At 48.2% G+C, this 27,757-nt stretch overlaps 1 protein-coding gene across 12 annotated transcripts in view; it reads left to right on the top strand.

Annotated features, from left to right (window-relative positions):
• The window catches only part of UBR4 (ubiquitin protein ligase E3 component n-recognin 4), a 66,525-nt gene that overhangs the window by 23,675 nt on the left and 15,093 nt on the right, over positions 1-27,757 (top strand). For 2 of the 12 annotated variants that reach the window (XM_069947815.1, XM_069947814.1), the window contains exons 40-86: positions 86-244; positions 321-473; positions 592-819; positions 907-1,064; positions 1,238-1,409; positions 5,587-5,788; positions 5,854-6,038; positions 6,127-6,343; positions 7,132-7,348; positions 7,545-7,577; positions 8,064-8,127; positions 8,207-8,341; positions 8,424-8,598; positions 8,682-8,822; positions 8,925-9,046; positions 9,727-9,838; positions 10,321-10,460; positions 10,557-10,734; positions 11,947-12,051; positions 12,293-12,448; positions 14,001-14,169; positions 14,249-14,345; positions 14,431-14,538; positions 14,623-14,739; positions 15,136-15,345; positions 15,464-15,613; positions 15,754-15,981; positions 16,065-16,143; positions 16,913-17,131; positions 17,213-17,381; positions 17,530-17,674; positions 17,757-17,842; positions 19,296-19,383; positions 19,469-19,662; positions 20,671-20,910; positions 21,348-21,486; positions 22,104-22,229; positions 22,313-22,441; positions 22,539-22,882; positions 22,965-23,055; positions 24,549-24,633; positions 24,911-25,038; positions 25,623-25,752; positions 26,093-26,250; positions 26,354-26,463; positions 26,542-26,683; positions 27,177-27,258. In XM_069947815.1, the coding sequence (XP_069803916.1) occupies positions 86-244; positions 321-473; positions 592-819; positions 907-1,064; positions 1,238-1,409; positions 5,587-5,788; positions 5,854-6,038; positions 6,127-6,343; positions 7,132-7,348; positions 7,545-7,577; positions 8,064-8,127; positions 8,207-8,341; positions 8,424-8,598; positions 8,682-8,822; positions 8,925-9,046; positions 9,727-9,838; positions 10,321-10,460; positions 10,557-10,734; positions 11,947-12,051; positions 12,293-12,448; positions 14,001-14,169; positions 14,249-14,345; positions 14,431-14,538; positions 14,623-14,739; positions 15,136-15,345; positions 15,464-15,613; positions 15,754-15,981; positions 16,065-16,143; positions 16,913-17,131; positions 17,213-17,381; positions 17,530-17,674; positions 17,757-17,842; positions 19,296-19,383; positions 19,469-19,662; positions 20,671-20,910; positions 21,348-21,486; positions 22,104-22,229; positions 22,313-22,441; positions 22,539-22,882; positions 22,965-23,055; positions 24,549-24,633; positions 24,911-25,038; positions 25,623-25,752; positions 26,093-26,250; positions 26,354-26,463; positions 26,542-26,683; positions 27,177-27,258 (7,015 nt within the window). The remainder of the gene's footprint in view (positions 1-85; positions 245-320; positions 474-591; positions 820-906; positions 1,065-1,237; positions 1,410-5,586; positions 5,789-5,853; positions 6,039-6,126; positions 6,344-7,131; positions 7,349-7,544; positions 7,578-8,063; positions 8,128-8,206; positions 8,342-8,423; positions 8,599-8,681; positions 8,823-8,924; positions 9,047-9,726; positions 9,839-10,320; positions 10,461-10,556; positions 10,735-11,946; positions 12,052-12,292; positions 12,449-14,000; positions 14,170-14,248; positions 14,346-14,430; positions 14,539-14,622; positions 14,740-15,135; positions 15,346-15,463; positions 15,614-15,753; positions 15,982-16,064; positions 16,144-16,912; positions 17,132-17,212; positions 17,382-17,529; positions 17,675-17,756; positions 17,843-19,295; positions 19,384-19,468; positions 19,663-20,670; positions 20,911-21,347; positions 21,487-22,103; positions 22,230-22,312; positions 22,442-22,538; positions 22,883-22,964; positions 23,056-24,548; positions 24,634-24,910; positions 25,039-25,622; positions 25,753-26,092; positions 26,251-26,353; positions 26,464-26,541; positions 26,684-27,176; positions 27,259-27,757) is intronic. The other 10 variants (XM_069947825.1, XM_069947819.1, XM_069947821.1 and 7 more) reach the window with 10 other exon arrangements.

Genomic DNA, 27,757 nt, shown 5'->3' with positions numbered 1-27,757 from the left:
GATGATCCTGACCACTGTGCACAACTGTGAAGTAATTTCTGCGTCTGTGGATGGCTTCACCGAGTTTTTACCGTCTTTGCTGCAGATCACAGTGTTGCAGCTTTCAGCACTGCTAAAGCAGGCCGATTCCAGCAAAAGGAAGCTGACCCTAACACGTCTGGCCTCAGCACCCGTCCCCTTCACCGTTCTCAGCCTCACAGGAAACCCCTGCAAGGAGGATTACCTGGCCGTGTGCGGACTGAAGGTCAGCTGAATATGATCAGAATTATTGTGTTTATTATCCGCAATCGTTTACCAATCCCCCTCTCACTGCTTTCTAGGACTGTCACGTCTTGACCTTCAGCGGCTCGGGATCTGTTTCTGATCACTTGGTCCTTCATCCCCAACTCGCCACCGGCAACTTCATCATTAAAGCTGTCTGGCTACCCGGCTCCCAGACTGAGCTGGCCATTGTTACTGCTGATTTTGTGAAGGTTAGCGAGATCCTATAGAAGCAGTACAGACTGGACAATGTGTGAGCGGGGTGGGGGTGGGGGGTCGCTGTGCTCAAGATTCCGTCTATTAAACTTGAAATTTGTTTTGTATTCTTAGGTTTATGATCTGTCCACAGACGCTTTAAGCCCGACCTTCTACTTCCTGCTCCCCAGCTCTAAGATTAGAGATGTCACCTTCTTGTTTAATGAAGAAGGGAAGAACATTATAGTGATCATGTCGTCCGCTGGTTACGTGTACACTCAGCTGATGGAGGAGTCCAGCAGTGCCAAGCATGGGCCGTTCTATGTTACCAATGTTCTGGAGGTTTCTCATGAAGACTTGAAGGTCTGTGACTTGTACAAAGTGTCATAGCACTCTCGTTTCCCATCTGTTCACCTTCATGGTTTCTGACCGTTTTGTTCTCTCTTACAGGATAGCAATGGGCAGGTCGCTGGTGGTGGTGTGTCTGTGTATTACTCACATGTACTTCAGATGCTTTTCTTCAGTTATTGCCAGGGCAAATCCTTTGCAGCCACCATAAACCGCGCTTCACTAGAGATAATTCTCCTCTTTCCTATCAACATTAAGAGGTGAGATGATGCTAAAGCTCCTCCCTGTTTCTGCCTGATCAGCCATATAAAGGTTTACACTTTACAGCACTGCTGTACCATTGCAGTATCAGGCCTGGGCAGATGGCTCACTGCAGCTGAAAGCTCTGGGGCCTGAACTTTTTTTCTCTTTTCTTCCTTTTATATTGGCACAGCTCCAATGGAGGAAGCAAGACCTCGCCTGCGCTCTGTCAGTGGTCTGAAGTCATGAATCATCCCGGATTAGTATGTTGTGTTCAGCAGACCACTGGAGTGCCTCTAGTCGTCATGGTCAAACCAGATAGCTTCCTCATCCAGGAGATTAAGACGCTTCCAGCAAAAGCCAAAGTAAGTGTACCCACTGCGGCAGATGGGGTCACTGCATGTCCTGGCTGATATTGGCCATGGAGTCCAGATGGTGGAGTAGTGTAAAGGCCATATTGTGCAATATATATATATATATATATATATATATATATATATACATACACTCACCGGCCACTTTATTAGGTACACCTGTCCAACTGCATGTTACCACTTAATTTCTAATCAGCCAATAACATGGTGGCAATTCAGTGCATTTAAGCATGTAGACATGGTCAAGACAATCTCCTGCAGTTCAAACCGAGCATCAGTATGGGGAAGAAAGGGGATTTGAGGGCCTTTGAACGTGGCATGGTTGTTGTCATGGTTGTTTGTGCCTGAAGGGCTGGTCTGAGTATTTCAGAAACTGCTGATCTACTGGGATTTTCACGCACAACCATCTCTAGGGTTTACAGAGAATGGTCCGAAAAAGAAAAAACATCCAGTGAGCGGCAGTTCTGTGGGCGGAAATGCCTTGTTGATGCCAGAGGTCAGAGGAGAATGGGCAGACTGGTTCCAGCTGATAGAAAGGCAACAGTGACTCAAATAGCCAACCGTTACACCCAAGGTAGGCAGAAGAGCATCTCTGAACGCACAGTACGGCCAACTGTGAGGCAGATGGGCTACAGCAGCAGAAGACCACACCGGGGGCCACTCCGCTCAGCTAAGAACAGGAAACTGAGGCTACAATTTGCACAAGCTCATCGAAATTGGACAGTAGAAGATTGGAAAAACGTTGCCTGGTCTGATGAGTCTCGATTTCTGCTGCGACATTCGGATGGTAGGGTCAGAATTTGGCGTCAACAACATGAAAGCATGGATCCATCCTGCCATGTATCAACGGTTCAGCCTGGTGGTGGTGGTGTCATGGTGTGGGGAATATTTTCTTGGCACTCTTTGGGCCCCTTGGTACCAATTGAGCATGGTTGCAACGCCACAGCCTACCTGAGTATTGTTGCTGACCATGTCCATCCCTTTATGACCACAATGGACCCAACATCTGATGGCGACTTTCAGCAGGATAATGCGCCATGTCATAAAGCTAGAATCATCTCAGACTGGTTTCTTGAACATGACAATGAGGTCACTGTACTCCAATGGCCTCCACAGTCACCAGATCTCAATCCAATAGAGCATCTTTGGGATGTGGTGGAACGGGAGATTCGCATCATGGATGTGCAGCCGACAAATCTGCGGTAACTGTGTGATGTCATCATGTCACTATGGACCAAATCTCTGAGGAAGCTTCCAGCACCTTGTTGTATCTATGCCACCAAGAATTGAGGCAGTTCTGAAGGCAAAAGGGGGTGCAACCCGTTACTAGCATGGTGTACCTAATAAAGTGGCCGGTGAGTGTATATGTGTGTATGTGTATGTATATATGTATATATATATATATATATATATATATATATATAATATATATATATATATATAATGCTCAGCTCTGCTCTTCTTTTTCTGTATTCATAGTGTGCTGCTGAGGAGATAATATAGAAGCTAGGAAACCTGGCACTCATCACCTCAGATGCACATAGTAGTTTAAAGGGGTACTCTTTCAAATCAACTGGTGGCAGAAAGATTTTCGCTGGAGTACTCCTTTAATTCAGAAACAGCATGTTCAAAGAAACAATGAATGTAGGACGTCTTTTGGGGGATGCCTTGTATGTAAACAATAAAGTGACTCTGTACCCACAATCTGACCCCCTAAACCGCTTGTACCCTCAGATAGCTGCTTTCTATACAAGATCTGTCCAGGGGTCCGTTCGGCAGGTGATGCAGTTAATGTCCTAAAAAACAATTTTTAAACTTGCAGCCCGCCAGTCAAGTACACACAGAATACACACACCACTCATTCACCCTACACACTCTGCAACCCCCCGGCCAGTAAATAGAACTGTCCTAAACATTTAATTCTGTGTTTAAGAAGTCGTCTCCGGCACAGCCAGCCAGTCCAACCATATTTTATCAAACTTTTGGGGCAATTTAGTTTTTGATATAAAGGGGGATATACGGATTAACAAGAGACTTCCATTGTTATAGAGAGGGAGTGTCTGGAGATTTCCATGCCATGATCACCACCTTCCCTGCACAAAATACGGAAAAAAAGATGCTTGTACGTGCCAAATATAATAGTGTCAATGACTCTAAGTAAGCAAACTTGGGGTGACAGAATCCGTGGGAAGGCAAAATGTTGGTGCAGGAACAACAGCATCGATGACCAGATGACCAGAAAGGCAGCACTGTAGGACATGAGTGTAGAAAAGCTCCATCATCACCCTGACAACAAAAGCAGGTATCATCCGCTGCCAAACCTAGTCGTTTTAAACGGACAGGTGTGAAATAGACCCGTTGTAAAAACCGATACTCTACAAGGACATCCCGCGCACTCACCAGCGACGTCAGGAAATAATCGGTGACATCTTCCCAATCATCAGTGGAAAGTTCAGGGATATTACTCAACCATTTGGCATAAGCTTGATCGTAAGGTTTGTGGCTTGCCGACTGGAGGAGAGCCTATATATTTGTTAGGGGTTTATCTAGGGGTAACATCTCCCGTTCCGAACTCAGCCCACACCAGCCGTCCCAACTGGAGAAACCGGACTAGATCAAGGGGGAGCAATTAAGCAGGGTCTGCAGTTCCCCAGCGGAAGCCATTCCAGAGGGGCCAGAAAACACTTGACCCAAATTTTTAAGCCCCCTAGAGGTCCAGTAACCCATTGCAGGGTGCCCATCAAAACATGGTAAGTGGGGATTCAGACACAGAGGAGTTTTGGGAGAGAGATATGGGATGGGGCAGTGTAACTTCCTCTGTGCCTGAGCCCAGGCGACCATCACTGCTCTCACTGGAAGCAAAGGGGCATCTCCCACCCTCCTTTACCTATATAATGCATTTGCAAGTCCTTCATAGGAACCTAAGAGAGCCCTGTAGAGAGAAGAGGCTGCATTGCTATAATCCACATCGAGCCACCAGTGGGCATAGACTAGCTGCGAGGCCAGGTCGTAGGAGCAGCAAGTCCACCAAAGTCTTTGGGGGCCTGCAATGTAAGGAGGCTAAACCGAGGGCACTGTCCCTGCCTGTAGAAGGCCTGTAGCACACTAATTGCTTAAAGTATGTAAGAGTTAGGGGGGGTAGGACAATTATGTAGAAGATATGTGATTTTTGGGAGATAAATCATTTTTACAATGTTGATCCGCCCGAGCAGTGAAAGAGGAAGGGATCCTCACGACTTGAGTTTAGATTCAGTGTTAGAAAGTAATGGCGGAGAATGTTCAGGAGAATGCGGTTTAGAGAACTGTTCTAGCCCCGTGCTGCCTTGGCTCTAATTTGCATCAAGGATTCAGAAGAGCTGGCCTCCGTTGTAGCGTCATTGTGGGCCGGCGACTCAGCTTTAGCCTGTGAGGTGGCCATAATGTCCCGCTCAGTAGTGACCACGGTTTGTGAGGTCTTATGCCTGCCACCCCTTTTTCTACTCATCTGAGCCTCGGTAGCAAGGTGGGCTACTGAGTGAATGTAAGGGACTGCAAGGAGAATGGGGTAACCAGTTGTGGGTTCGCACTGAGGAATTGTCAAGGATAAATTCCGCGGAATTCCGTCACCTGTACGCGCTCACGGCCGCATGCCTCTTTGCCCGTGCCATAGATACCATTGTATGCACGGGCGGATTCCGGATTCCGCCGTCATAGGAGCAGCAAGCAAGATGGCGGCCGGGGCGAGGAGGCAGGGAGGCCGCAGATTCCTGGAACGGGGCCGTAGCTCACCCGGCGCAGCTCAGGCAAGTCTTAATACGCTCTGTCCAGGCAGGGGAGTCTGAGCAGCTGCACAGGCACTTATGGGGTGACAGGCACAAGGAGAAATGGCAGGATAAGGAGTCAAGATAGCGAGAGCTCAACCAGATGCATCCTCTCAGTCCGCCATGCAAACCAAACCCCATGAAGTTTAAAAGTTTTTTAGGACAACAAATGCATCACCTGCCGAACGGACCCCAGGACAGATCCTGTATGGAAAGCAGCCATCTGACGGTACAAGTGGTTTAGGGGGGTTCAGATTGTGGGTACAGAGTCGCTTTATATTACAACCTCTCCACAATATGGCGGTCAGCCTATAGTGCATAGGTGTATATGTTCTTGTATAAGTGTGCTGTAATTTCCTTGTTTTCAGATTCAGGATATGGTAGCGATCCGGCACACAGCTAGCAATGACCAGCAGAGGACAACCATGATCCTTCTCTGTGAAGATGGCAGTCTGCGCATTTATATGGCAAACGTGGAGAACACGTCCTACTGGCTCCAGCCGTCCTTGCAGCCCAGCAGCAGCATCAGCATCATGAAGCCTGTCCGTAAGCGCAAGCCTGCGGCTGTCAGTGAGTATCTCACAGCGTCTCCTCACATTGCAGCACATGCAGCATATCTTTGAGGTTAAATGCAGCCGTTTCTTTTCCTTCTGAAGTGACACGGGCTTCCAGTCAGGTGACCTTTCCCATCGATTTCTTTGAGCACAACCAGCAGCTTACGGATGTGGAGTTTGGTGGGAATGATCTGCTCCAGTTATATAACGCCCAGCAAATAAAGCATCGTCTGAACTCTACCGGGATGTACGTGGCAAACACCAAGGTACGGAGAATACGGTATCCTATCCGCTTCACGTCCGCAGACCATGCTCCATCCACAGGTCTAATGATTTCTTGTCCTTTCACATCAGCCCGGAGGATTTACTGTGGAGGTCACCAATAACAACAGCACCATGGTGATGACAGGGATGCGGCTGCAGATCGGCACGCAGGCTATCGAGAGAGCACCTTCTTACATTGAGATGTTCGGCCGCACAATGCATCTCAATCTCAGCCGAGCACGATGGTTTGATTTCCCATTTACACGAGAAGAAGCGCTCCAGGCTGATAAGAAGCTGACAATATTCAGTAAGTACAGCGCCTTCTCAGTGTTGAAGGGGTACTCCGGCAAAAAAAATCTCTTTCAAATCCACTGGTTTTAGAAAGTTGTAAAAATCTCCAGTATTCCAGTACTTACCAGCTGCTGCGTGTCCTGCAGGAAGTGGTGTATTCTCTCCAGTCTGACACAGTGCTCTCTGCTGCCACCTCTGTCCATGTCAGGAACTGTCCAGAGCAGCAGCAAATCCCCATAGAAAACCTCTCCTGCTCTGGACAGTTCCTGACATTGACAGAGGTGGCAGCAAAGAGCTCTGTGTAAGACTGGAGAGAATACACCACTTCCTGCAGGGCATACAGCAGCTGATAAGTACTGGAAGAAAAATCTACAATACTTTCTAAAATTTGTTGATTTGAAAGAAAGATTCTTGCTGTAATGTTGTTCTTTGGAAATCTGTTACCTTGCTGGAGACCAGCTGTAATGCGGTGAGAACAGAAAGGCATAGGAAATAACTAACTGCAAACTACCCATTGAAATGATCTAGCTTGGTGTGTGTTGCACACAAAAAACGTGGGCCCTCCGGAGAGAGAGCGAGGCGCCATCTGCGGCCCTTCACCATAAATAGCTGAGGATCCTGAATAAGTCTCCGGTATAGCGTGTAGGTGCTGGACACTTGAGGATAATCTCTGCACATTTCCTTTGTGTTGTACTTTAGCAATGTAAGACTGTACTGAGTAGTCTTGCAATGTTTGGGGATGTTTTATCTCCTTAATTTTTTGCACACGCCTAATTCTGTGCCCGTTTCACGCCCTCATTTCAGTCGGAGCTTCGGTGGATCCAGCTGGCGTCACTATGATAGATGCCATTAAAATATACGGGAAGACAAAGGAGCAGTTTGGGTGGCCGGACGAGCCCCCTGAGGAGTTCCCCACCGCCTCCGTGAGCAGCGTCTGCCCTGCGAACCTGAATCAAGGCAATGGATCCACAGACAGCGAGACATCGGCACCGCCCTCCAGTAACGGCACAGTCATTGAGAGGTGAGCGCCGGGGTGGCCATCACATCAGAGGTTTCCCACTGAGCCAGTAATGGGAGCTGGGTTAGCACTGGCTACATACAATGATTTGTGCACATTTTGGGGTTCACCCTGCATTGAGCCCCATTCGCTCTCATGGCTTCACATGTTTTTTTTTTTTTTTGTTTTGTTTTTGTTCTTTTTCTTTGCTCCTGTAAAGTTCTGACCCAGAACCTTTAACCATCTTGGACCGGTTAGTAAGTCTTCCTTACTCTGCACGAGTGAGTGTGCGCAGTCCCCGCTGGTGTCCCTCTTGCGCTTATTTGAGTTTTTGGCCCCAAGTGCATGGTGGTGTCGGGGTAACCCGGTAGTTGTAGACCAGTCCTGCCTAGGCATTGTAGAGTACTGAATGGTGGCTAATGATTGGTAAGCTTGGGCTAGGAGTCTAACATCCCACTATTTTCAGATCAAACAGGCCCAATGTTTAGGTAGAAGTCACAGAAGCTGGAATAGCAATGAACACAAGCAGAATACAGCCCAGGGTTGGCCCAGGCCTGTGGCTTTGAGTGGCTCGGCTTGCACCCAGGCACTTGTTTATTTGCATTAACCCTTCACCTTTGTGACCTTTTTACCTGACATGCCTTAACACAGTAAAGCCATCCTGGTGTTCTCAGGCTCTGCAGCAGGCATCACTGAGGGTTATAGCCTCTTACAGTACAATGTTTTATTATCCGTACAGGCTGGTGGGAAGCTCTCTGGAGGCCCTGGAAAGCTGTTTTGCCTTTGCACTGGTGCCGGAGAAGGTAGGTGGTTAATGTTAGGTTATATGGCACTGCCTCCGCTCTGTAGCATGCTAACTCACATCCTGCTTATATCTCATAGGAAAAAAACAAAGCTTCAGCTCTGGAACTGGCGACGGTTCTGCTGTCTATGCCGACACCATCCAGTGTCCAGCTACAGACCAAGAGTCTCCTGGCCAGTCTGCACACCAGCCGCTCTGCGTACCACAACCATAAGGTGATAACCCAGGTTCAGTGCTAGCTCTGCAGCCCTCCCTGTATGATGCCGGGTTTAGTTACATTCTGTTTGCTTTGCACAGGATCAAGCTTTGCTCAGCAACGCTGTGCAGTGTCTGAACTCCTGCGCTCACGATGGAAAGGACTTGGATCCAGAAGTATTCCAGAGACTGGTGATCACCGCTCGCTCCATCGCCATCATGCGCCCAAACAACCTTGTTCACTATACAGAATCCAAGCTACTCTCGGCAGAGACAGGTGAGTGTATGGGGGGGTCCCTATAGTTCATATGTACAACCAGTTTACATATGTTGGGAAGAACCTAAATCTTTTGTTTTTAGACATTGATGATAGCAAAGACGTTGTGAAGACCAGTGAAGGAGAGGAAGGGTACGCCTTCATTACGCAACTTGTCAACCAGTTTTGGAAACTGCATGCATCGAAACCCAAGAACGCTTTCCTGGCTCCTGCTTGTCTGCCAGGTGTGTGGCTCAGTGTTCTCTCCTAACCACCCTTTCCAGCTCCAGTGTTCTCCAGCTAATGTTGACTGTGTATTATATATTCTGTTTTTATCCCCCCCATAGGTCTAACCCACGTAGAAGCAACAGTCAATGCATTGGTGGACATTATACATGGATACTGCACATGTGAACTGGACTGCATCAACCTTGCATCTAAAATCTACATGCAAATGTTGCTGTGCCCGGTGAGTCTGGCCTGGGGATACTGGTTTGATCTACGAGGATTGGTGGAGAAACTTCTAAACTGGTTGTGTACATTAGGTTAACCATGTCCAAACGCATTTTAGCCGGATGGACATGCTGTCTGATGTGTATGGGGTCATGCTAGCAGTGATCAGAGTTAGAGAAGGGGCGGCCATATTGGATTTCAGCATGCTGTTTTTTATTTTCTCAGGGAGATAAGACACCTTTTGGCATTCAGCCATCTGCAATGTGCAGTTACCTTAAAGGGGTACACTGTCCGGGACACCTTTTTTTCACAATCTTTGGGAAGGGGCTGGATAAAAACAATTACATCTACTTACCTCTCCGGCTCTAGCTTCGCTGCCCGGATCCTGCTACTCTGGCCTCCAGACACTTCCTGGCCCGAGACGGGATGTGGGCAGGCCTGATTAGACATTAAACGGCTGTTGCGGTGTCCCCTCCTCTGCTGCTAAATGGTTTAGCGGGCCTTAGACTTCAAGTCTCGCGTACTGTCTCAGACCATGAAGCAGCGGGATCTGGGCAGCAGCATCGGAGCCAGGGAGGTAAGTAGATGTAATTGTTTTCTTCCAACCCCTCGCTAGCGATTTCGGATAAAGAGGTGCCAGGCGGAGTACCCCTTTTATCACTGCACTAGTTTCTCAATCTTGTGCTTTGCTTCCAGGATCCGTCTGTAAGCTTTTCCTGCAAACAAGCTCTAATTCGGGTGCTCCGTCCTCGGAATAAACGCCGTCATGTGACTCTTCCATCCTCTCCACGTAGCAACACACCCATGGGTAAGAGCACCCTTATACTGACATAATATAAGCTGACTTTGTCCTGAACCAGGTTTCCCTTGCTTCTTGTTGTTGTTCATCTCTATAGACTATTACCCACCAGTGTTACCCCTGCTCATGGTGTGACAACAGTGAGTTCTCTTCTCATCCCTCTCTTGTCATGGCAGCCGCTTTATGCCGGCTGAGATACCCACGTCCTCCCTTTTACCTCAGAGACTGGAACATCTTGATAGCCACCCGTACATGACCATTTCAATTCCCTCTAGGTTGGAGAGCTTGGTTTCCTTCAGGTGTGGCTGTCATTAGGATGCCTCCGCCATACAAGGACCTCTTTAACCGTGAGCACTCGGGTTTCTATCACCCTTGGCTAGGAAGGGTCTCCTTTCATTGTGGTGGTTATAGTGGTGTCACATGCAGAGGCAGCCATGTTGTTCAGTTGAGTGATAGAGGATCAGGATTTGATCACTGTGTTTCTGACCCAGGAGACAAAGATGATGATGACGACGACGAAGCAGAAGATAAGATCCAGAGTTCTACAATGCCGAATGGAGACCATGTCCGACAGCAGAGTCAGGAGCAGAACGAAGTCGACCATGGAGACTTTGAGATGGTGGTGAGAATTGTGTGTACTGACTGAGCATTGCTTTGTACCTTTTCTTTTATAACCTTATGTAGTTTGATAGAAAGAACTAAGTCCTATTGCCCTTTGTTTTATCAGTCTGAGTCCATGGTTTTGGAGAGTGCCGACAGCGTCAACAATGGCAACCCATCGCCATTAGAGGCTCTCCTAGCTGGAGCCGAGGGCTTCCCGCCAATGCTGGACATCCCGCCTGATGCAGACGATGAGACCATGGTGGAATTAGCCATCGCCCTCAGTCTGCAGCAAGATCAGCAACGTAAGTTCCAGCTTAAAATGATCCTGTCACCACCCCCTCTAAGGGTACTATTACACGGAACGATAATCGGCCGAATTGGCCCGATTTGGCCGATTATCACTCCGTGTAATAAATGCAACGATCAGCCGATGACAACGATCATCGGCTGATCGTTGATATAGTTTAGACCCTATTTTTGTCGGGCGCCGACCGCGCACCGCTGCGTGTAATAGCGGTGCGTGGCCGGCGACTAACGATATACATTACCCATCCACGTTCCAGGGCTGCTGCTGCCGTCCGCTTCTCCCGGGGTCCCGCGCGCACTCTAGCTTCACAGCGGCCTGTCAGCTGATAGGCCGCTCAGTCTATCACAGGCTGCGGCGGTCCCGGCCTGTGATTGGCTGAGCAGCCTACCAGCTGACAGGCCGCTGTGAAGCTAGAGAGCGGACCCCGGGAGAAGCGGACAGCAGGAGCAGCCCTGGAACGTGGATCGGTAATGTATGCCAGTTTAGCAAGGGCTGCAAGGACATCGGTAACTATGTCCTTGCAGCTCTTGTCAAACGATTATCGGGCCGTGTAATAGGCCCAGTAAACGAGCAACGATCTAGCAGATCGCTGCTCGTTTACAGGTATTATCGGGCCCTGCTCGGCCCATGTAATACCACCCTAAGTGCAGTTCTCCGCACCATCCACAAGCTTAGATGCTGCACATGTGATCTATACCGGTATAACATTTGTCTGTCTTCTGCTTTAAAATCTCTTCATTTCATTGGTGGACAGTGTCACCTAGGCGGGCTTCATGGCAGTCGGGCTCTCATCTCATTGAAATGAAGTGATTTTAGAGCAGAAAGAAGACACAGACAAGAAATTATACAGGTATATATTTTAAGGGAATCTGTAACTAGGTTTATTCCGCCTTAAATGAGGGCAGCATAAACTAGTGACAGAAAAGCTGAACAGATCACTGTATTACTTACATCATTTTGCTCAGCCGTTCTCCTAATATGAAGGAGAATGGGATTCTTGGGGATCAGTGTTTATTGACAGAGCAGAAGGCAAAGGCTTATGGGAGCCCATCACGCAGCTCTGCATGCCGAAGTTCTGGGTTCACAACGAGTCTTTTGAAAAGAGCCGCCCCAAGCCCATGCAGAAAAATATATGATTCTGTATTACACACATATATACAGTAGGAAAGAAATCCCACATGCTGACAGCTGGCTATGTCCCCCACAGGAAGCAGCAGCAGTGCTCTGGGTCTGCAGAGTCTGGGATTGTCAGGACAAGCACCGAGCTCCTCATCTTTGGATGCAGGGACGCTGTCAGACACCACAGCATCAGGTAACCGTAGTGCATACAGCTGCGTAGAGGATGAACGCCATATTGTTCTAGTACTGCATGTAAAGAAATGTTTGGGAACAGAGCTCGCCCGCAGCGCTCTGCTGAGTAGGGATGCGGCTGGAGCCTGCATGGGGTAATAAGGTGCTTTGTCCTTATTAAGCTGCTCAGTCTCTTTTTGGAGGGGGGGGGTCCTATGTTTTGCTGGCTCGGTAGTTAGAGACTGTGTTTTTACCTGTAACAGCTCTCCTCATGCTTATAGCTCCAGCATCGGACGATGAAGGCAGCACGGCCGCAACTGACGGTTCCACGCTGCGCACCTCCCCAGCCGACCATGGAGGGAGTGTGGGCTCGGAGAGTGGCGGTAGTGCCGTGGATTCGGTGGCTGGTGAGCATAGTGGTACGTCTGTCACCGTTTAGCGTTATGTGGTGAAATAACAATGCGTGATGCCCGCATTGCTTTAAGATGGAAAGGTCTCAGCAAGCCAGGCATGGTTCTCCTGTGACCGGCGTCAGCTATATTAAAGGCCTTGGGTGTGGTTTAGGTGTCGTGGTGCTGTCATCCCATGGGAGTGCACCCGACAGAGGCCTTCCCCTACCTGCCCACCCCTTAGAACCCGAAAGAAGAAACTGAATAAACTTGTGGAACGTTTAACGGGCACGGTGTTTTATTTAAGGTTTACTTCACAAACTTGTTTAATTCATCACTCATAAACAACATAAATATATAAATAGCTTTGATAATAAATAACTTTAACCACAAAGCTTCAGCTGAAATGTTCGCCCCAACCGGGGTGACATCTCCAGGAAAACCACAGATGTCCACCCGGGGGGGGAGGGGGTGACAGAACCTCTAAACAAACACCATGACGAGCACCGAGGCTTGACCTCTGCGTCTGACTGGAAGATCTTCCCGCCACAGCACCTTATGAAGTTCACAGCTACACGTGACTTCTCCTCTTCACACCAATCGGCATCCTACTTACCACAGATGCTTATTGGTACCTAAAATCTGCCGGGAGACAAGCCTACCTAGAACATTCTAATCATTATAACTGGCCCTAAAATAAAGGAGAGTAATATGTTAATTTATATGTATTACTGTCTTAATCCTGACCTCTAAATTACCTAAACACTAACCTTAACCGAAAGCCCGCCGGAGCACCCCCATGTACCCACTTACATTATTCACTCCAGGGGTAGATCAAGACTGTAGGTTATTACTGGATAGGAGAGAACAAGCCTTTAGTTTGCAGGTTCCCTGATTATTTGTGTGATTGTGTACAGGTGCCCATACATTTTAAGTGTTTGCCGACGCTCTTCAGGCTTCCTCACACAAACACAATGTTCAGTATGGCTGAGCAATCACGTTTCCACTATAGTGAGGTTTCATATGAAGCCAGACTGCTCTGATGTCTGCTTAATCCCCTCCAAACAAAGGGGTCAGGCTGCAGAAGTCCAGCACACCCGACCCCGAGCCCCAGTCAGGAGACCCCCCCCATACACTTTATACTGTCAGCTTCGGCCGCCAACTCTGCATAAACCATCATACAAGCCGTCCTATCCGTCTTCAGCCGACCTCCGACATGTCATACAGACGTGTCAGAAGTTGTGTGGGTGGGGGTCCGGCGGCAGGGACCCTCAGCAGTTGCCTGAACGCAGTGTTCCTGCATTTCCGTTTGGCTTTCCTTGGCCTCCATATACCACGCGCTCTGCTTTCTGAGGAGGATTGAAGGCCACTGCGGTCAGGTGAGAGCTTCTGTCCACTAATTCCAGCAGTCAATGAGGGTCTCAGCAGCCGGCACCCATCACAGCTTCTGACTGGACCTGGGATATTCCCACTATCTTCAGATCACACAGCCTCCTGCTATTTGCCGTATTTGTCCACTAAGGAGGCATTCTACCCCGATATGTGTTTATAAAAATCGTAACCTTTCCATCTTGTTCTCCAGTGTCTGGTCGGAGCAGCGCATACGGCGACACCACAGTTGAGGGCCACCCTGCCGGGCCTGGAAGTATAAGTTCTAGCACAGGAGCCATCAGCACTGCAACCGGACAGCACGAAGGTGACGGCTCTGAAGGAGAAGGAGAGACAGAAGGCGATGCACACACCAGCAATAGGTTCGTACTGCTTTGTTCATGTACTGAGGGCCGATGGTCAATGTGTTCAGCTGAAGCAATGCTTGTTTCTTCCCTTTAGGCTTCACATGGTGCGTCTGATGCTTCTGGAGCGCCTCCTCCAGTCTATGCAATGTCTCCGAACAGTAGGAGGAGTCCGGGCCATTCCGTATATGCAGGTATAAACTGATGATCAGGCCATAGTATTGTCTCATTGACTTTTTCTGTGTGTGTCCATTAACCTTTGTGGTGCCTGTTCTCCAGGTGGTGTTGATGCTGACTGCGGATCTGGATGGGGAGGATGAGAAGGATAAAGGAGCCCTAGATAACCTGCTGTCCCAGCTCATTGCAGAACTAGGTTTAGACAAGAAGGTAATGACAGTGTTATTGTATGTTGTGGAAGTAGGTGAATATGATGGGATTATTACAAACACTGGTCATGTCTCTCTCCATTAGGACGTCTCCAAGAAGAACGAGCGTACCCCCCTGAATGAGGTCCATCTTGTGGTCATGAGGCTTCTGAGCGTCTTCATGTCTAGGACCAAGTCTGGTTCTAAATCCTCCATCTGTGAGGTGCGTGGGGGCTAACACTAATGTAACCTCAGCCAGCTATAGTATACAGGACGGTCATCGATCTGATAAATGTTTGCTGGGCGCCCATCGCTTATGAGAGCAGGGACTTTGTATCCACCTGGTTGAATAGAATGGCAGCATGCATGGGTCAGGATGTTGAGCGTACCTTAGCAGATGGGTTTTACTCTGTTGTCTCTGTATGTGGTACTAACACTCCCATCATCCAGGTTAAGTACAGCCACTAGTAGGGGTTGGTTAGTGCTTTATGGAGTAGCAGGCGTTGGGCATAGGGACGTTGAGAATCCCTGCGGAGCCTTTTCACTCTCACTTAAAGATCTGCAGTAAGATGATGCTGCCTGAAATAAAACCCGTTCTCCACCCTTTTCTCTTTTCCAGTCATCCTCTTTGATTTCCAGTGCGACAGCGACCGCTCTCCTAAGTTCAGGGGCCGTGGATTACTGTCTCCACGTCCTCAAGTCTCTCCTGGACTATTGGAAGAGCCAGCAGAGCGATGAGGACCCGGTGGCTAGCAGCCAGCTTCTGAAACCTCACACCACATCATCTCCACCCGACATGAGCCCCTTCTTCCTCCGTCAGTATGTCAAGGTAAGAAGTTATTGATGACTATACACGGCTCTAAAGGGATGTCCTGCCTGTTTTGTAAGCATTGAATAGTATCGTGATATTGGGGATATGTGCCACTGACCCTAGTGTCCTCTGTTAGGGCCATGCCGCAGACGTCTTCCAGGCCTACACGCAGCTGCTGACGGAAATGGTTCTAAGACTACCATACCAGATAAAGAAAATCGCTGACACCAACTCCCGGATCCCCCCGCCCGTCTTTGATCATTCTTGGTTCTACTTCCTTTCTGAGGTCTGTCGATAATGTGCATGAATCTAAATGCCAGCCTGATGCTCACGGGTCTTTCTGCTGTATGTTACAGGTCTATATGAAGTACATGAAGCTTTTATGATCTGTGTAAAATAAATCTGTTTGTTCCCTCCTTTCCTCAGTACCTGATGATACAGCAGACGCCATTTGTGCGCCGCCAAGTGCGGAAACTGCTTCTGTTCATCTGTGGCTCCAAGGAAAAATACCGCCAGCTCCGAGACCTTCATACCCTTGATTCCCACGTCCGAGGCATTAAGAAGTTGCTGGAGGAGCACGGGATTTTCCTGCGTGCAAGCGTGGTGACTGCAAGCTCTGGATCTGCTCTACAATATGACACACTGATCAATCTGGTGAGAAGCTGGGAGACTCCATGTGTCCCTGTTGGCCTGTCATGCAGTATGGTGCACCATCCTGACTAGGATTTCTGTTACAGATGGAACATCTAAAAGCCTGTGCTGAGATAGCCTCCCAGCGAACCGTGAACTGGCAGAAATTCTGCATCAAGGATGACTGTAAGGATCCTAGATGATGATATATATGTATATTGCGGGTTTAAATGCAAAAATAAAAGCAGGTTCTGCCTCATTCCCCATAGGAGGCCTAAAGGCGCACAGCTTTTTCATTGTACAGCAGTCACTAGGGGGCACAGTCACTTTACCATAAGCAATTTTATGATTGGTGGCACCCATAATAATTTGGAGAAAGCAGAAGTGAATAGATCTGTATCCAAGGTGACGGAACTGCTGCTTAATGGGAAAATGAGATGTAGTTAACACTGGAGCCCCTTCAGGAGAAACAATTGGGGTACCAGAGGTAAACCCCCTCACCAATCCTACTATGATGGAATACACTATAGCTTTCTACCTCTTTAATAACATAAGTGCCTTTATCTCTTAAAGGTGCCCATAAACCTTATACCTAGGTCAGCTGAACCTGCCATTGATAGAGGGTTTGGCTGGCTGTCTAAAGTGTAGGGTGGCCTACCAGCTCTTCACCGACATATTGCTAATAAAGGCATGTTGGATTTCTACTGGCAGACCTTTTAGTTCTTAGGGGGGTAAGCCAGCACCAGAGCTCTGGCTGCGGTTCACCCCTCCCCATAGACAAAACATATATGTTTGGTTGAGCTGAATGTTCACATTTATGGGGAGGTCGTGGAGACATGATGATAAATGATTGTCTGATACTGGATAAAAATGTGTGACCAGCTTAGCGCTGATTTGCACAGTGTGTGGGCAGCTCCTCTATCAGCTGCTGATCTTTCCTTTTGTTTCCCTCCAGCGGTCCTGTACTTCCTGCTTCAGGTCAGCTTCCTGGTGGATGAGGGCGTCTCTCCAGTCCTCCTGCAGCTGCTCTCCTGTGCTCTCTGTGGCAGCAAAGTCCTTTCCACATCTTCAGGTTCCTCATCCGTTCCATCCTCGTCCTCTGGGCAGCCAGGATCTCAGAGTAAGTCATCAACCAAGAAGAGTAAAAAGGAAGACAAAGACAAGGACAAGGAAGGTAATAGACGTCTGGAGACATAACACAGTGGCCATGACATGGGTGCAGATGTAAGATGGTAACTGTGCTGGTGTCTTCCAGGTGACGGGTCCAGCACCCAGGAGGAGCAGCTCTGCACCGCACTCGTCAACCAACTCAACAAGTTTGCAGACAAAGAGACCCTGATCCAGTTCCTGCGCTGCTTCCTTCTGGAGTCCAACGCTTCTTCTGTCCGCTGGCAGGCTCATTGCTTAGCGCTGCACATCTACAGGTTAGAAGGAATCAGAAATACTTGCTGTAAGAAACCATTAAGATTGTTTAAGTTACCAGTGACTGTGCTGTTCTGTTTAGCCTGTCGTCCGTAGGATTCCTTCTCATTTTGATTATATAAGTTACTGATTTCTATTCTCTGAACTCAGGAATTCCAACAAGTCCCAGCAGGAGCTTCTCCTCGACCTCATGTGGTCAATTTGGCCCGAGCTCCCGGCCTATGGACGCAAAGCTGCTCAGTTTGTCGATCTCCTTGGGTACTTTTCCTTGAAGACGCCTCAGACAGAAAAGAAGGTGAGTGCTTAGGAGTGAGCAGACGATTATTTGCTAAATATAATAGCATGACCCAAGCCACCTCTTGTCTCTTACCCTTCAGTTTAAGGAATATTCCCAAAAGGCTGTAGAGATCCTGCGGACTCAGAACCACATTCTGACCAATCATCCCAACTCAAACATCTACAAGTAAGCGATCATATTCCTGCCTCATGGCTTATGCATTTTTTTTCCCCAAACTTTCTATAATTTTGTATTAAAGATGAATCTAACCTGGTGATAGCCCTGTATAGCATGAGGGATGCTGAGCAGGAAGGTATGTGTCTTTCCTTCCTCCTCTGCGCCAGTCCCACACTCTCAGTTGGCGTAATCTTCAGCCAGGAACATTGTTAGGAGCACGGCCTCACCCCCACAGCATCCTCCAGTCCTCCTCTTCTAGTGGAGCAGGTGATGCTGTGGGCATGGGGCAGTGCACCTAACAATGCTCCCAGCTGAAGATTACGCTGACTGACCGTGTGGGACCAGCACTGAGGAGGACAGTATGACACATACATGCCTGCTCAGAATCCCGGGCGGGCGCTATACAAGGCTTTGACTAGGTTAGATTTGTCTGACCTAATTATAGTTCCCCTTTAAAGGGGTTCTCCACAAATGTTATGGCCCGCGTTGAGTGGATCTGTCAAACTGTTCTGGTTTAGCAATGTTCTCCAAATCCGATGTGCAGCATTTGATCCCCTGTGGCTGTAGAAGCTGGATGCTGCCCTAGGTCCGCCATCAAAACCTGGATACAGCCATAGGTCACAGGCTGTATCCTTAGGACGGCATCCAACGTCTGCAGCCACCGAATCAAATGTCGTACTATTGGGTTCAGAGAATGTTTCTGAACCTGAACAGTGCGACAGATCCTCTCAACACTACTTATAACCTTTCCACAGACTGAATGTTAAGTATCTGAGACTACTGGGTCCCAGCAGATCAGTGTGTGCTCTGCTTCAGTACCGTGTGCTCACAATTGGCCATCAGTAGCCTTACTCTGCCACCTGTGGGTAGTTTGGCAGCCAAGCATGTACTATCCATTTACTTAGGGGGCAGCAGACCTCTGTTTTCATGGTTGCTGGAAATCCCAGTGTTCAGATCTTCACCATTGGGTTCAGAGAATGTTTCTATTGGGTTCAGAGAATGTTTCTGAACCTGAACAGTGCGACAGATCCTCTCAACACTACTTATAACCTTTCCACAGACTGAATGTTAAGTATCTGAGACTACTGGGTCCCAGCAGATCAGTGTGTGCTCTGCTTCAGTACCGTGTGCTCACAATTGGCCATCAGTAGCCTTACTCTGCCACCTGTGGGTAGTTTGGCAGCCAAGCATGTACTATCCATTTACTTAGGGGGCAGCAGACCTCTGTTTTCATGGTTGCTGGAAATCCCAGTGTTCAGATCTTCACCAGTCTTGTATATATCGCCTATCCTTTGGATACAGGAAAAGTTTTCTTGTTCAATATTTTTATATAACATGAAAAAGTAAAAAACAATTTCTTATGATGATCAGTTTCATTCTTGGGGTAACCCCTTCATGGACCTGGGTGTGGGGATGTTCCCTGATACCACCGCCTTATAATAGTTTTCCTGTTTTTCTCCAGCACGCTCTCTGGTTTGGTGGAGTTTGATGGGTACTATCTGGAGAGCGACCCATGTCTGGTCTGCAACAACCCTGAAGTCCCATTATGTGTAAGTACAAGGCTGCAGCGTTATTTGCAGCAGCTTTATAACATGGCGGCAATCTCTCTTATATTTGGTTTTGTTGTCTGGACAGAACATCAAACTTTCTTCTATTAAAGTGGACACGCGCTACACGACTACACAGCAAGTGGTGAAGCTGATAGGAAGCCACACTATCAGCAAAGTGACTGTGAAGATTGGAGACTTAAAGCGAACTAAGATGGTCCGGACCATTAATCTGTACTACAACAACCGCACTGTGCAAGCCATTGTGGAGCTGAAAAACAAGTGAGAACCCAAAGGGCCATGTATAAGGGGCAGTCATTGTGTTATTGGAGTGGGCTGCACTCACGTAGGGCAGGAACCTTACTACAGGAGAATTCTGATAATGTAGAAGTTTCAGTAACACTGAGGATATCCGAGATTAGCTCCGCAGACCACACTGGCAGCCTAAGGGTACTATTACGTGGCCCGATTCGGCCGAATAGCGCTTCGTGTAATAAATACAATGATCAGCTGATGATTGTTGTCATCGGCTGATCGTTGATATAGGTTAGAACCACTACGTGTAATAGCGGTGCGCGGCCGGCGACTCACTATATACTTTACCTATCCATGCTCCAGGGCTGCTCCTGCGGTCCATTCTTCCCTAGCTTTTGAGTGGCAGGCAGCTCTGAAGCTAGAGCGTGCTGGACCCGGGAAGAAGCGGACCGTAGGAGCAGCCCTGGAGCGTGGATAGGTAAAGTATAAAGTTTAAGCAAGGGCTGCAAGGACATCGGTAACAATAATAATAATAATAATTTTTATTTATATAGCGCCAACAGATTCCGCAGCACCTTACAATTCTGGGGTACATACATAGACAAGAATAGATGTTACAGAGATATACATATAATTATCCATACAGGAGGAGTGAGTGCCCTGCTCGCATGCATGAGCTTTAGACTATTAGGGGGGGTTTTAGACAAAATGGCAGAGGGGCAAAGTACTTCATTGTTCTTATGGTCCAGATATCCTGTCACCAACCAATGCCTGCATGCACGCTTGGCGTGTGTGTATGTATGTGTGTGTGTGCAAGCATTGTTAAACAATTATCGGGCTGTGTAATAGGCCCAGTAAACGAGCGCCGATCTAGCAGATCGGCGCTCTTTTACAGGTATTATCGGGCCCCCATCAGCCCGTGTTAAACCACTTGTTTGTTCTTGTTTGTTCACGACCCTGATGTAGATATCATCCTTCCATGTTTGTACGGTTTTATTAACAATTCCCTCTATTCTTCTTGTTGTCTTTTCTTAGACCCGCACGCTGGCACAAAGCTAAAAAGGTGCAACTAACCCCAGGGCAAACCGAAGTGAAGATCGACCTCCCACTTCCCATCGTGGCCTCAAACTTAATGATTGAGTTTGCCGACTTCTATGAAAACTACCAGGCGTCTTCAGAAACTCTCCAGTGTCCTCGCTGCAGCGCCTCTGTGCCGGCCAACCCTGGAGTGTGCGGGAACTGTGGGGAAAACGTCTACCAGTGTCACAAGTGCAGGTTAGTGCTGTCTGTGGTTAAAGGGATAGCCCACCACCCAAAAAAATCATTTCAAATCAACTGGTTCCAGAGATTCGTAGTTTCCTTCTATTAAACAATCTACAGCCTTTCAGTACTTATCAGCTGCTGTATGTCCTGCATGAAGTGGTGTATTCTCTCACAGTGCTCTCTGCTGCCACCTCTGTCCACGTCAGGACCTGTCCAGAGCAGCAGCAAATCCCCATAGAAAACCTCTCCTGCTGTCCAGACTGGAAAGATTACATCACTTCCTGCAGGACATACAGAAGCAGATAAGTACTGGAAGACTGGAGATTTTGGCACTTTCTGACACCAGTTGATTTGAAAGAAAACATTTTTTTGGTGAACCACCCCTTTAAACTAGCAGACATTTTGCAGTGGTAAACTCTCGCTTATGTGTTGTGTGTTTTTCCCTTTAGATCCATTAACTATGATGAGAAGGACCCGTTCCTGTGTAACGCCTGTGGGTTTTGCAAGTATGCGCGGTTTGATTTCATGCTGTATGCAAGACCTTGCTGTGCTGTAGATCCCATTGAAAACGAAGAGGACCGGAAAAAGGTGAGACTGCTGGAATTAAAGGGATTTTTCATACCTTAAAGGGGGTCGTCTGCGATAAAATATCATCTTACTATGCTGCCGGGCCCGCTAGTTCTCCACCGCTGTCAGCAATTTGAAAACTTCCAGTGTCGTTCTGTTCCTGCTCAGTATAGCCGGTATAGTCTATACTGAGCTTCCACTTTTGGTGGGAATGTTGTGTCGCCAGATGTTCTAAAATTGCTGACAGCTGGCGGCCCGGGAGCCGGCGGCAGGAAAGTATATGTCAATGAAATGTCCCTGGCAGCATAATAAAAACGTTATCCTAGACAACCTCTTTAAGGCAACAATATCTGTCCAGGCATGATGGGAGTTGTAGCTTTACAACAGCTGGAGGGCTGAACGTTCCCTATCCCTGGTCTTGGTAGTCTGATCACTGGCAACCTTGCTGATCAGCAGATCATTTGAGTGCGTCACTTCCTATCAGATACAGTCACTGCTGAACGTATAGCGCTACTCCTGGAAAGAAGAGCAGAGGCCAAAGAGCTCCCATGAGATCTCACAGGCTGGGCGATGCTACGCCCTATCCTAGTAGAAGGCCGATGGATGCCGTTCATGACTATCATACGTTTTATTTATAGGCGGTCACCAACATCAACACTCTGCTGGACAAAGCGGACAGAGTCTACCACCAGCTCATGGGCCACAGACCACAGCTAGAAAACCTTCTGTGCAAAGTGAATGAGGCCGCCCCTGAGAAGCCGCAGGTATGCACCACTCCAGACATCCCGACATGACTCTCCTCATCTCCTATCGTATAGCGTCACTCACTCTTGTGTTCTCTGTGCAGGATGATTCTGCCAATGCCGGAGGAATCAGCTCGACATCTGCCAGCGTGAACCGCTACATCCTGCAGCTGGCTCAGGAATACTGCGGCGACTGCAAGAACTCCTTTGATGAACTCTCCAAGATCATTCAGGTAATGGACCTATGGAAGGACCGCTACTCTTTCAGTAATATGAGAGAGGCTGCAGATTTATTGATCAGTTTTTGATGATTTCTCATGCTTCCTTCAGAAAGTGTTTGCCTCCCGGAAAGAGCTCTTGGAGTATGATCTGCAGCAGAGAGAAGCTGCCACCCGATGCTCCCGCACCACTGTGCAGCCCACCTTCACCGCCAGTCAGTATCGGGCCTTATCAGTGCTTGGCTGTGGCCATACATCCTCCACCAAGTGCTATGGCTGTGCCTCAGCTGTGACCGAGCACTGTATCACTCTGCTACGGGCCTTGGCTACTAACAGCACCATCCGGCACATCCTGGTATCACAAGGCCTCATCCGAGAGCTGTTTGATTACAACCTGCGCCGCGGTCCTGCCTCCATGCGTGACGAGGTGCGACAGGTCATGTGCCTGCTGACCAGGTAGGAGCCATGTGCCACATGTTTCTTAGCTTAGCTTTACTCTTTATTTTTGTATTATGCCATTTGTTGGTTCATTTTACAGGGACAATCCAGAAGCCACTCAGCAAATGAATGACTTAATTATCGGGAAAGTATCAACGGCCCTTAAAGGGCACTGGGCAAACCCAGACTTGGTAAGTCCACCCCTTACTAGCTTACTTTCCATTAAGCGGCTGCTTGACCCCCTCCGACCCCCTAATATGAAGGATCAATGAGCCTTATGGGTTTGTCCTCAAGCAGGAGCCATGCAGAGGACTGTGGAATTGGCAGGTTCAGGCAACACATGTATATCTGGCTTTAGCCTTCTACTTCTGGTCTTGTGTTTGCCATATTAAAGGGGCTATTCAGAGAGCAGAGAAGGGCCTAGCTGATCCACTTTCCACCCTCTGGCCACCAGACAGGAGAGGGTGCATGCTGCAGGCGATTTTACAGATGTCGTGGCAACACTGCGCTTCAACCCCTTGTATTATGCATCCATCCAGGGGACCAGAGGGAGGAAGCGGGGCATCAGGGAGTGGAATAAGTAAGACTCTTTCTGCTCTCTGGATAACCCCTTTAAATGCTGTCACAGCCCTGTGTTCCGCATCTGTATCTAATGCCATAGACCATAGGTTGGTTGGTTTTTTTAACATGTTTTTATTAAATTTTGACACACACAATATACAATTATCCAAGTCAATCTTGGAACACTGAAAAATAGGAGTTGTCGTAGTAGACACGGCCACTTAAGATATTTTGCTGTGGCTGTGTCTCTGCCATCTCTAGGGGGACAAACATTAACCATTATGAACTGGCAACAGAAACCGAAAACCAATGGCATACAGGCAAAGCAGTGCGGGAGCAATAGCTGGTATGCGAGCCGCCCTTCAAGGGCGAGAACAAAAAGAGGGGATAATAGGAGCCGCACCAATCAGCTCATATCAAACAGGAGGATTGGACGCAAGGGACTGTTCTAAGGACAAAGTGGTGTGATGGAACGTGGTCCGTAATTTCTGTTGTATTCTAACCGGCATAATTTGGATAAAGGAGTAGAGTAGGAAAAAGGTTCTGACCTTAGACTCTTTGTGTAAGGCGGCTTCCACCCAAACCATTCTGAAGAGAAAGCCGTAGAGATGGGGGTGTCGGGGAGAGCAGCTCCTGTAATATTGACTACCTGGCAGCTGCGGATACCATCAAGAGAAGTTTTTTGTCTTCTCTTGAACAGGGTAGGGCGGTGTAGTCTATGTGGCCAAGATGGCCCATTCGGGAGTTAAAGGCTTATAGTTCAATAGATTAGCACATGAATTCTTGTCTTTTAAAGTGTAACTACTGTTTTTAAAAACTTCTGATGTCATAGTGACATGTCAGAAGTGTGTATCGGTCGGGGTCCGGCTGCTATGAACCCCACCGATTTTTAAAATGAAGGGGTGAGCACGCGCTCTGCTCCTTCATCTTCAGGGAGGTGATTGAATTCATCTTCCTCTTTGTTCTAGCGATCGGCGCGGGTTCTCAGGAGCCGGACCCTGACTAATATACGTTTCTGACATGTCAGAAGTTTTTACTAACAGTTAGACTTTAAGTCTGGTCCCTACATATTAGTTCCTATATGAATGTACTTAACGTGTTACCATCTCTGATGCTGTTCCAGGCTAGTAGTCTGCAGTATGAGATGCTGCTGCTCACAGACTCCATATCCAAGGAGGACAACTGCTGGGAGCTCCGCCTGCGCTGTGGTATGTATTACATCACAGGGGACACATCTTTAGATGGGTGTAAGGGTAACTGAGGGGACAGTAACATCCCTTGTTCTGTGGGAAGTCTTTAGCTCAGCCTTTGTAATGGCTGCCTATCTCAGCATATTGCAGAAGCCTCATATACTAAGGTCTTTGGGCTGGAATACATTCACCCTCATCTTCCCTCCTCTGTGTCTGTGCCATTATACTGGTCTTAGGTTGTCCTACATGTCATGTCCTGTATTCTGTGTATGTATTACTGTCCTCTATCTCTCAGCGCTCAGTCTCTTCCTGATGGCCGTGAATATCAAGACCCCCGTTGTGGTGGAGAACATTACATTAATGTGTCTGAGAATCCTGCAGAAGCTTATCAAACCTCCGACACCAACCAGCAAGAAGAATAAGGCAAGACCAATGCTGCCGTCTCCTTGGAGTGCCCCTTTATTATGTCTGCTCTCTGGAGTGCCCCTTTATTATGTCTGCTCTCTGGAGTGCCCCTTTATTATGTCTGCTCTCTGGAGTGCCCCTTTATTATGTCTGCTCTCTGGAGTGCCCCTTTATTATGTCTGCTCTCTGGAGTGCCCCTTTATTATGTCTGCTCTTTGGAGTGCCCCTTTATTATGTCTGCTCTTTGGAGTGCCCCTTTATTATGTCTGCTCTTTGGAGTGCCCCTTTATTATGTCTGCTCTTTGGAGTGCCCCTTTATTATGTCTGCTCCCTGGAGTGCCCCTTTATTATGTCTGCTCCCTGGAGTGCCCCTTTATTATGTCTGCTCCCTGGAGTGCCCCTTCATTATGTCTGCTCCCTGGAGTGCCCCTTATTTTAATGCCTGCTCCCTGGAGTGCCCCTTATTTTAATGCCTGCTCCCTGGAGTGCCCCTTATTGTAATGCCGGCCCTCTCTGTGCCCCCTTATTGTATTGCATGCTTCCTGTGTCCCATATGCAGGTTCCACCTTACAGGTTCTCTACATCTTATGTCTCTATTTCAGGATGTTCCGATGGAGGCGTTAACTACAGTAAAGCCGTACAGCAATGAAATCCACGCACAGGCCCAGCTCTGGCTGAAGAGGGATCACAAAGCCTCCTATGAAGCCTGGAAGAAGTGTCTCCCGGCCCGGGGTAAGTCTGATGGCCTCACATAGTAAGCCTTGTGTCTGTAGGGAGGTCAGGTCATATCATTGGATGCAGCTGTAGTTTTATTTGGAGCATGAGCGGCGCTTACATTGTAGTGAATGGATGTCAGGCATCTGATTTCTCCGACATTACTGCACTTATCGTTCCTTATTACACACATTTAGCTGGACGGCAGATACTATAACCATGATTATGTCTTGGGGGGGGGGGGGGGGAGTTTGCAAATGTTTACTTGATCTTTGTATTATCAGTTGGAGAACTCTGTAATTGAGATGCGCAGCGGACAGTTCATTGTAGTTGTGGCTTTTTTTCCTCTCCACATTAGGTATAGACAGCAGCGGGAACACGCCAAGCAAAGCTGAGCTGCGGCAGATGTATCTGCAGGAGAAGTACGTGTGGAAATGGAAACAGTTCCTGAGCAAGAAAGGCAAGAGGCCGACCCCGCTAGACCTGAAGCTGGGACACAACAACTGGCTCCGACAGGTCAGGCCTCTCCTGGCGCCGCTTCTCTGTGTCTGCTCACATCTACCTTTCTGTCTTGTACCTCTAGTATTTGGTGTTTTAGCTTCTTGCCTTGTACACTCAGGTGTTGTTCACCCCGGCCACACAAGCCGCCCGTCAGGCAGCGTGCACTATTGTTGAGGCGTTAGCGACCATTCCGAGCCGCAGACAGCAGGTGCTGGACCTTCTCACCAGGTCAGTGTTGTAGGATGGATCCACATGTGCTGTGTAACACGCGAGCTCCTGTGCTGACCTGACGCCTGCTTCTTGCAGCTATTTGGATGAACTGAGCGTCGCTGGAGAATGTGCAGCCGAGTATCTCGCTTTGTATCAGAAGCTCATAAAGCCCGCTCACTGGAAGATCTACCTGGCCGCGCGGGGCGTGCTACCGTATGTGGGGAATCTCATCACCAAGGTAAGGACCTCCGCCTGTCACCCCTGGAAATATCAGTCCTTAAAAATAATATTTTTGTTTAGTCGAATCTAACCGCTGATGGTCCCCTATTGCACAGGAGACTCCTAGGAGGGTGATATGTCTTTTACCTTCCTCCTCGGTGCCGTTCCATTGCTTAAAGGTCTGCTGAGAATGTCAGAAGCACTGGGACGCATTAGGTGTCCTGCCCGCCCCTGACCAGGGGATCGGCACTGTGGGGATGGGCAGTGCTCCTAATGGTCTCACCGGGCTGTGAAGCAAAGGACTAGCTGTACCAGAACGGCGCCAAGGTGAAAGGTAGGAGACATACTATGAGGCTTACCTTCCTTCTCAACGTCTCCTGTGCAGTAGGCAAATATCAGCAGGTTAGATTTTCCTGTTCTGACATTAAACGCCCGACTTGCCTTATGAGTCCGCTCTGACCTGGAGATGCAATTGGATTCTTGTATATAAGTTTGTATTGAATTTCCTGTAGGAAATTGCCCGTCTACTGGCTTTAGAAGAGGCGACACTCAGTACAGATTTGCAGCAGGGATACGCTCTGAAGAGCCTCACAGGTAAGAAGACCTTGTGGTATATCATATATATTCTTTAACCCCTCGAGGACTCCATAGCTCAGGAAGGAGACTGTAGAGGATCTGGGCCGGGCCAATATTGTGCTGGATCACATGGGCTCTGCCTGCGCTGTAACAGAAACTCAGCTGTAATACAGTTATACTGCTCTAATATCAGGGTTCTTCAAAACTTCTCATCTCCATAGTGTAACTGTTAGTATAGGCGGTATTAGAGGGCCCCATCTGTGCTGTAAGGCCCCGTCACACATATCAGGCGCTCTGGCTTCATTTCAGCTAATCACATTCATATGAATGGTACACTTCAACCTATGAATCGGGTAAAGGTTGAAACTGAATGCTGGACACGCAGGATGGAAGAACAAGCACATGTTGCACCTTGCAACGTTCCTTTGTCCACCATTGTTACCTTCATTAGTGACATCAGTTTCTGGTAAAGGAAGGGAGCTGGACCACCTGATATATGTGAACCGGCCCCTAAGTG

This window comes from Dendropsophus ebraccatus, chromosome 12, assembly GCF_027789765.1.
Source record: "Dendropsophus ebraccatus isolate aDenEbr1 chromosome 12, aDenEbr1.pat, whole genome shotgun sequence".
Classification (NCBI taxonomy): Eukaryota; Metazoa; Chordata; class Amphibia; order Anura; family Hylidae; genus Dendropsophus; species Dendropsophus ebraccatus.
The sequence above is the reverse complement of the archived record's forward strand: the minus strand, read 5'-3'. Positions and strand labels throughout refer to the sequence as shown.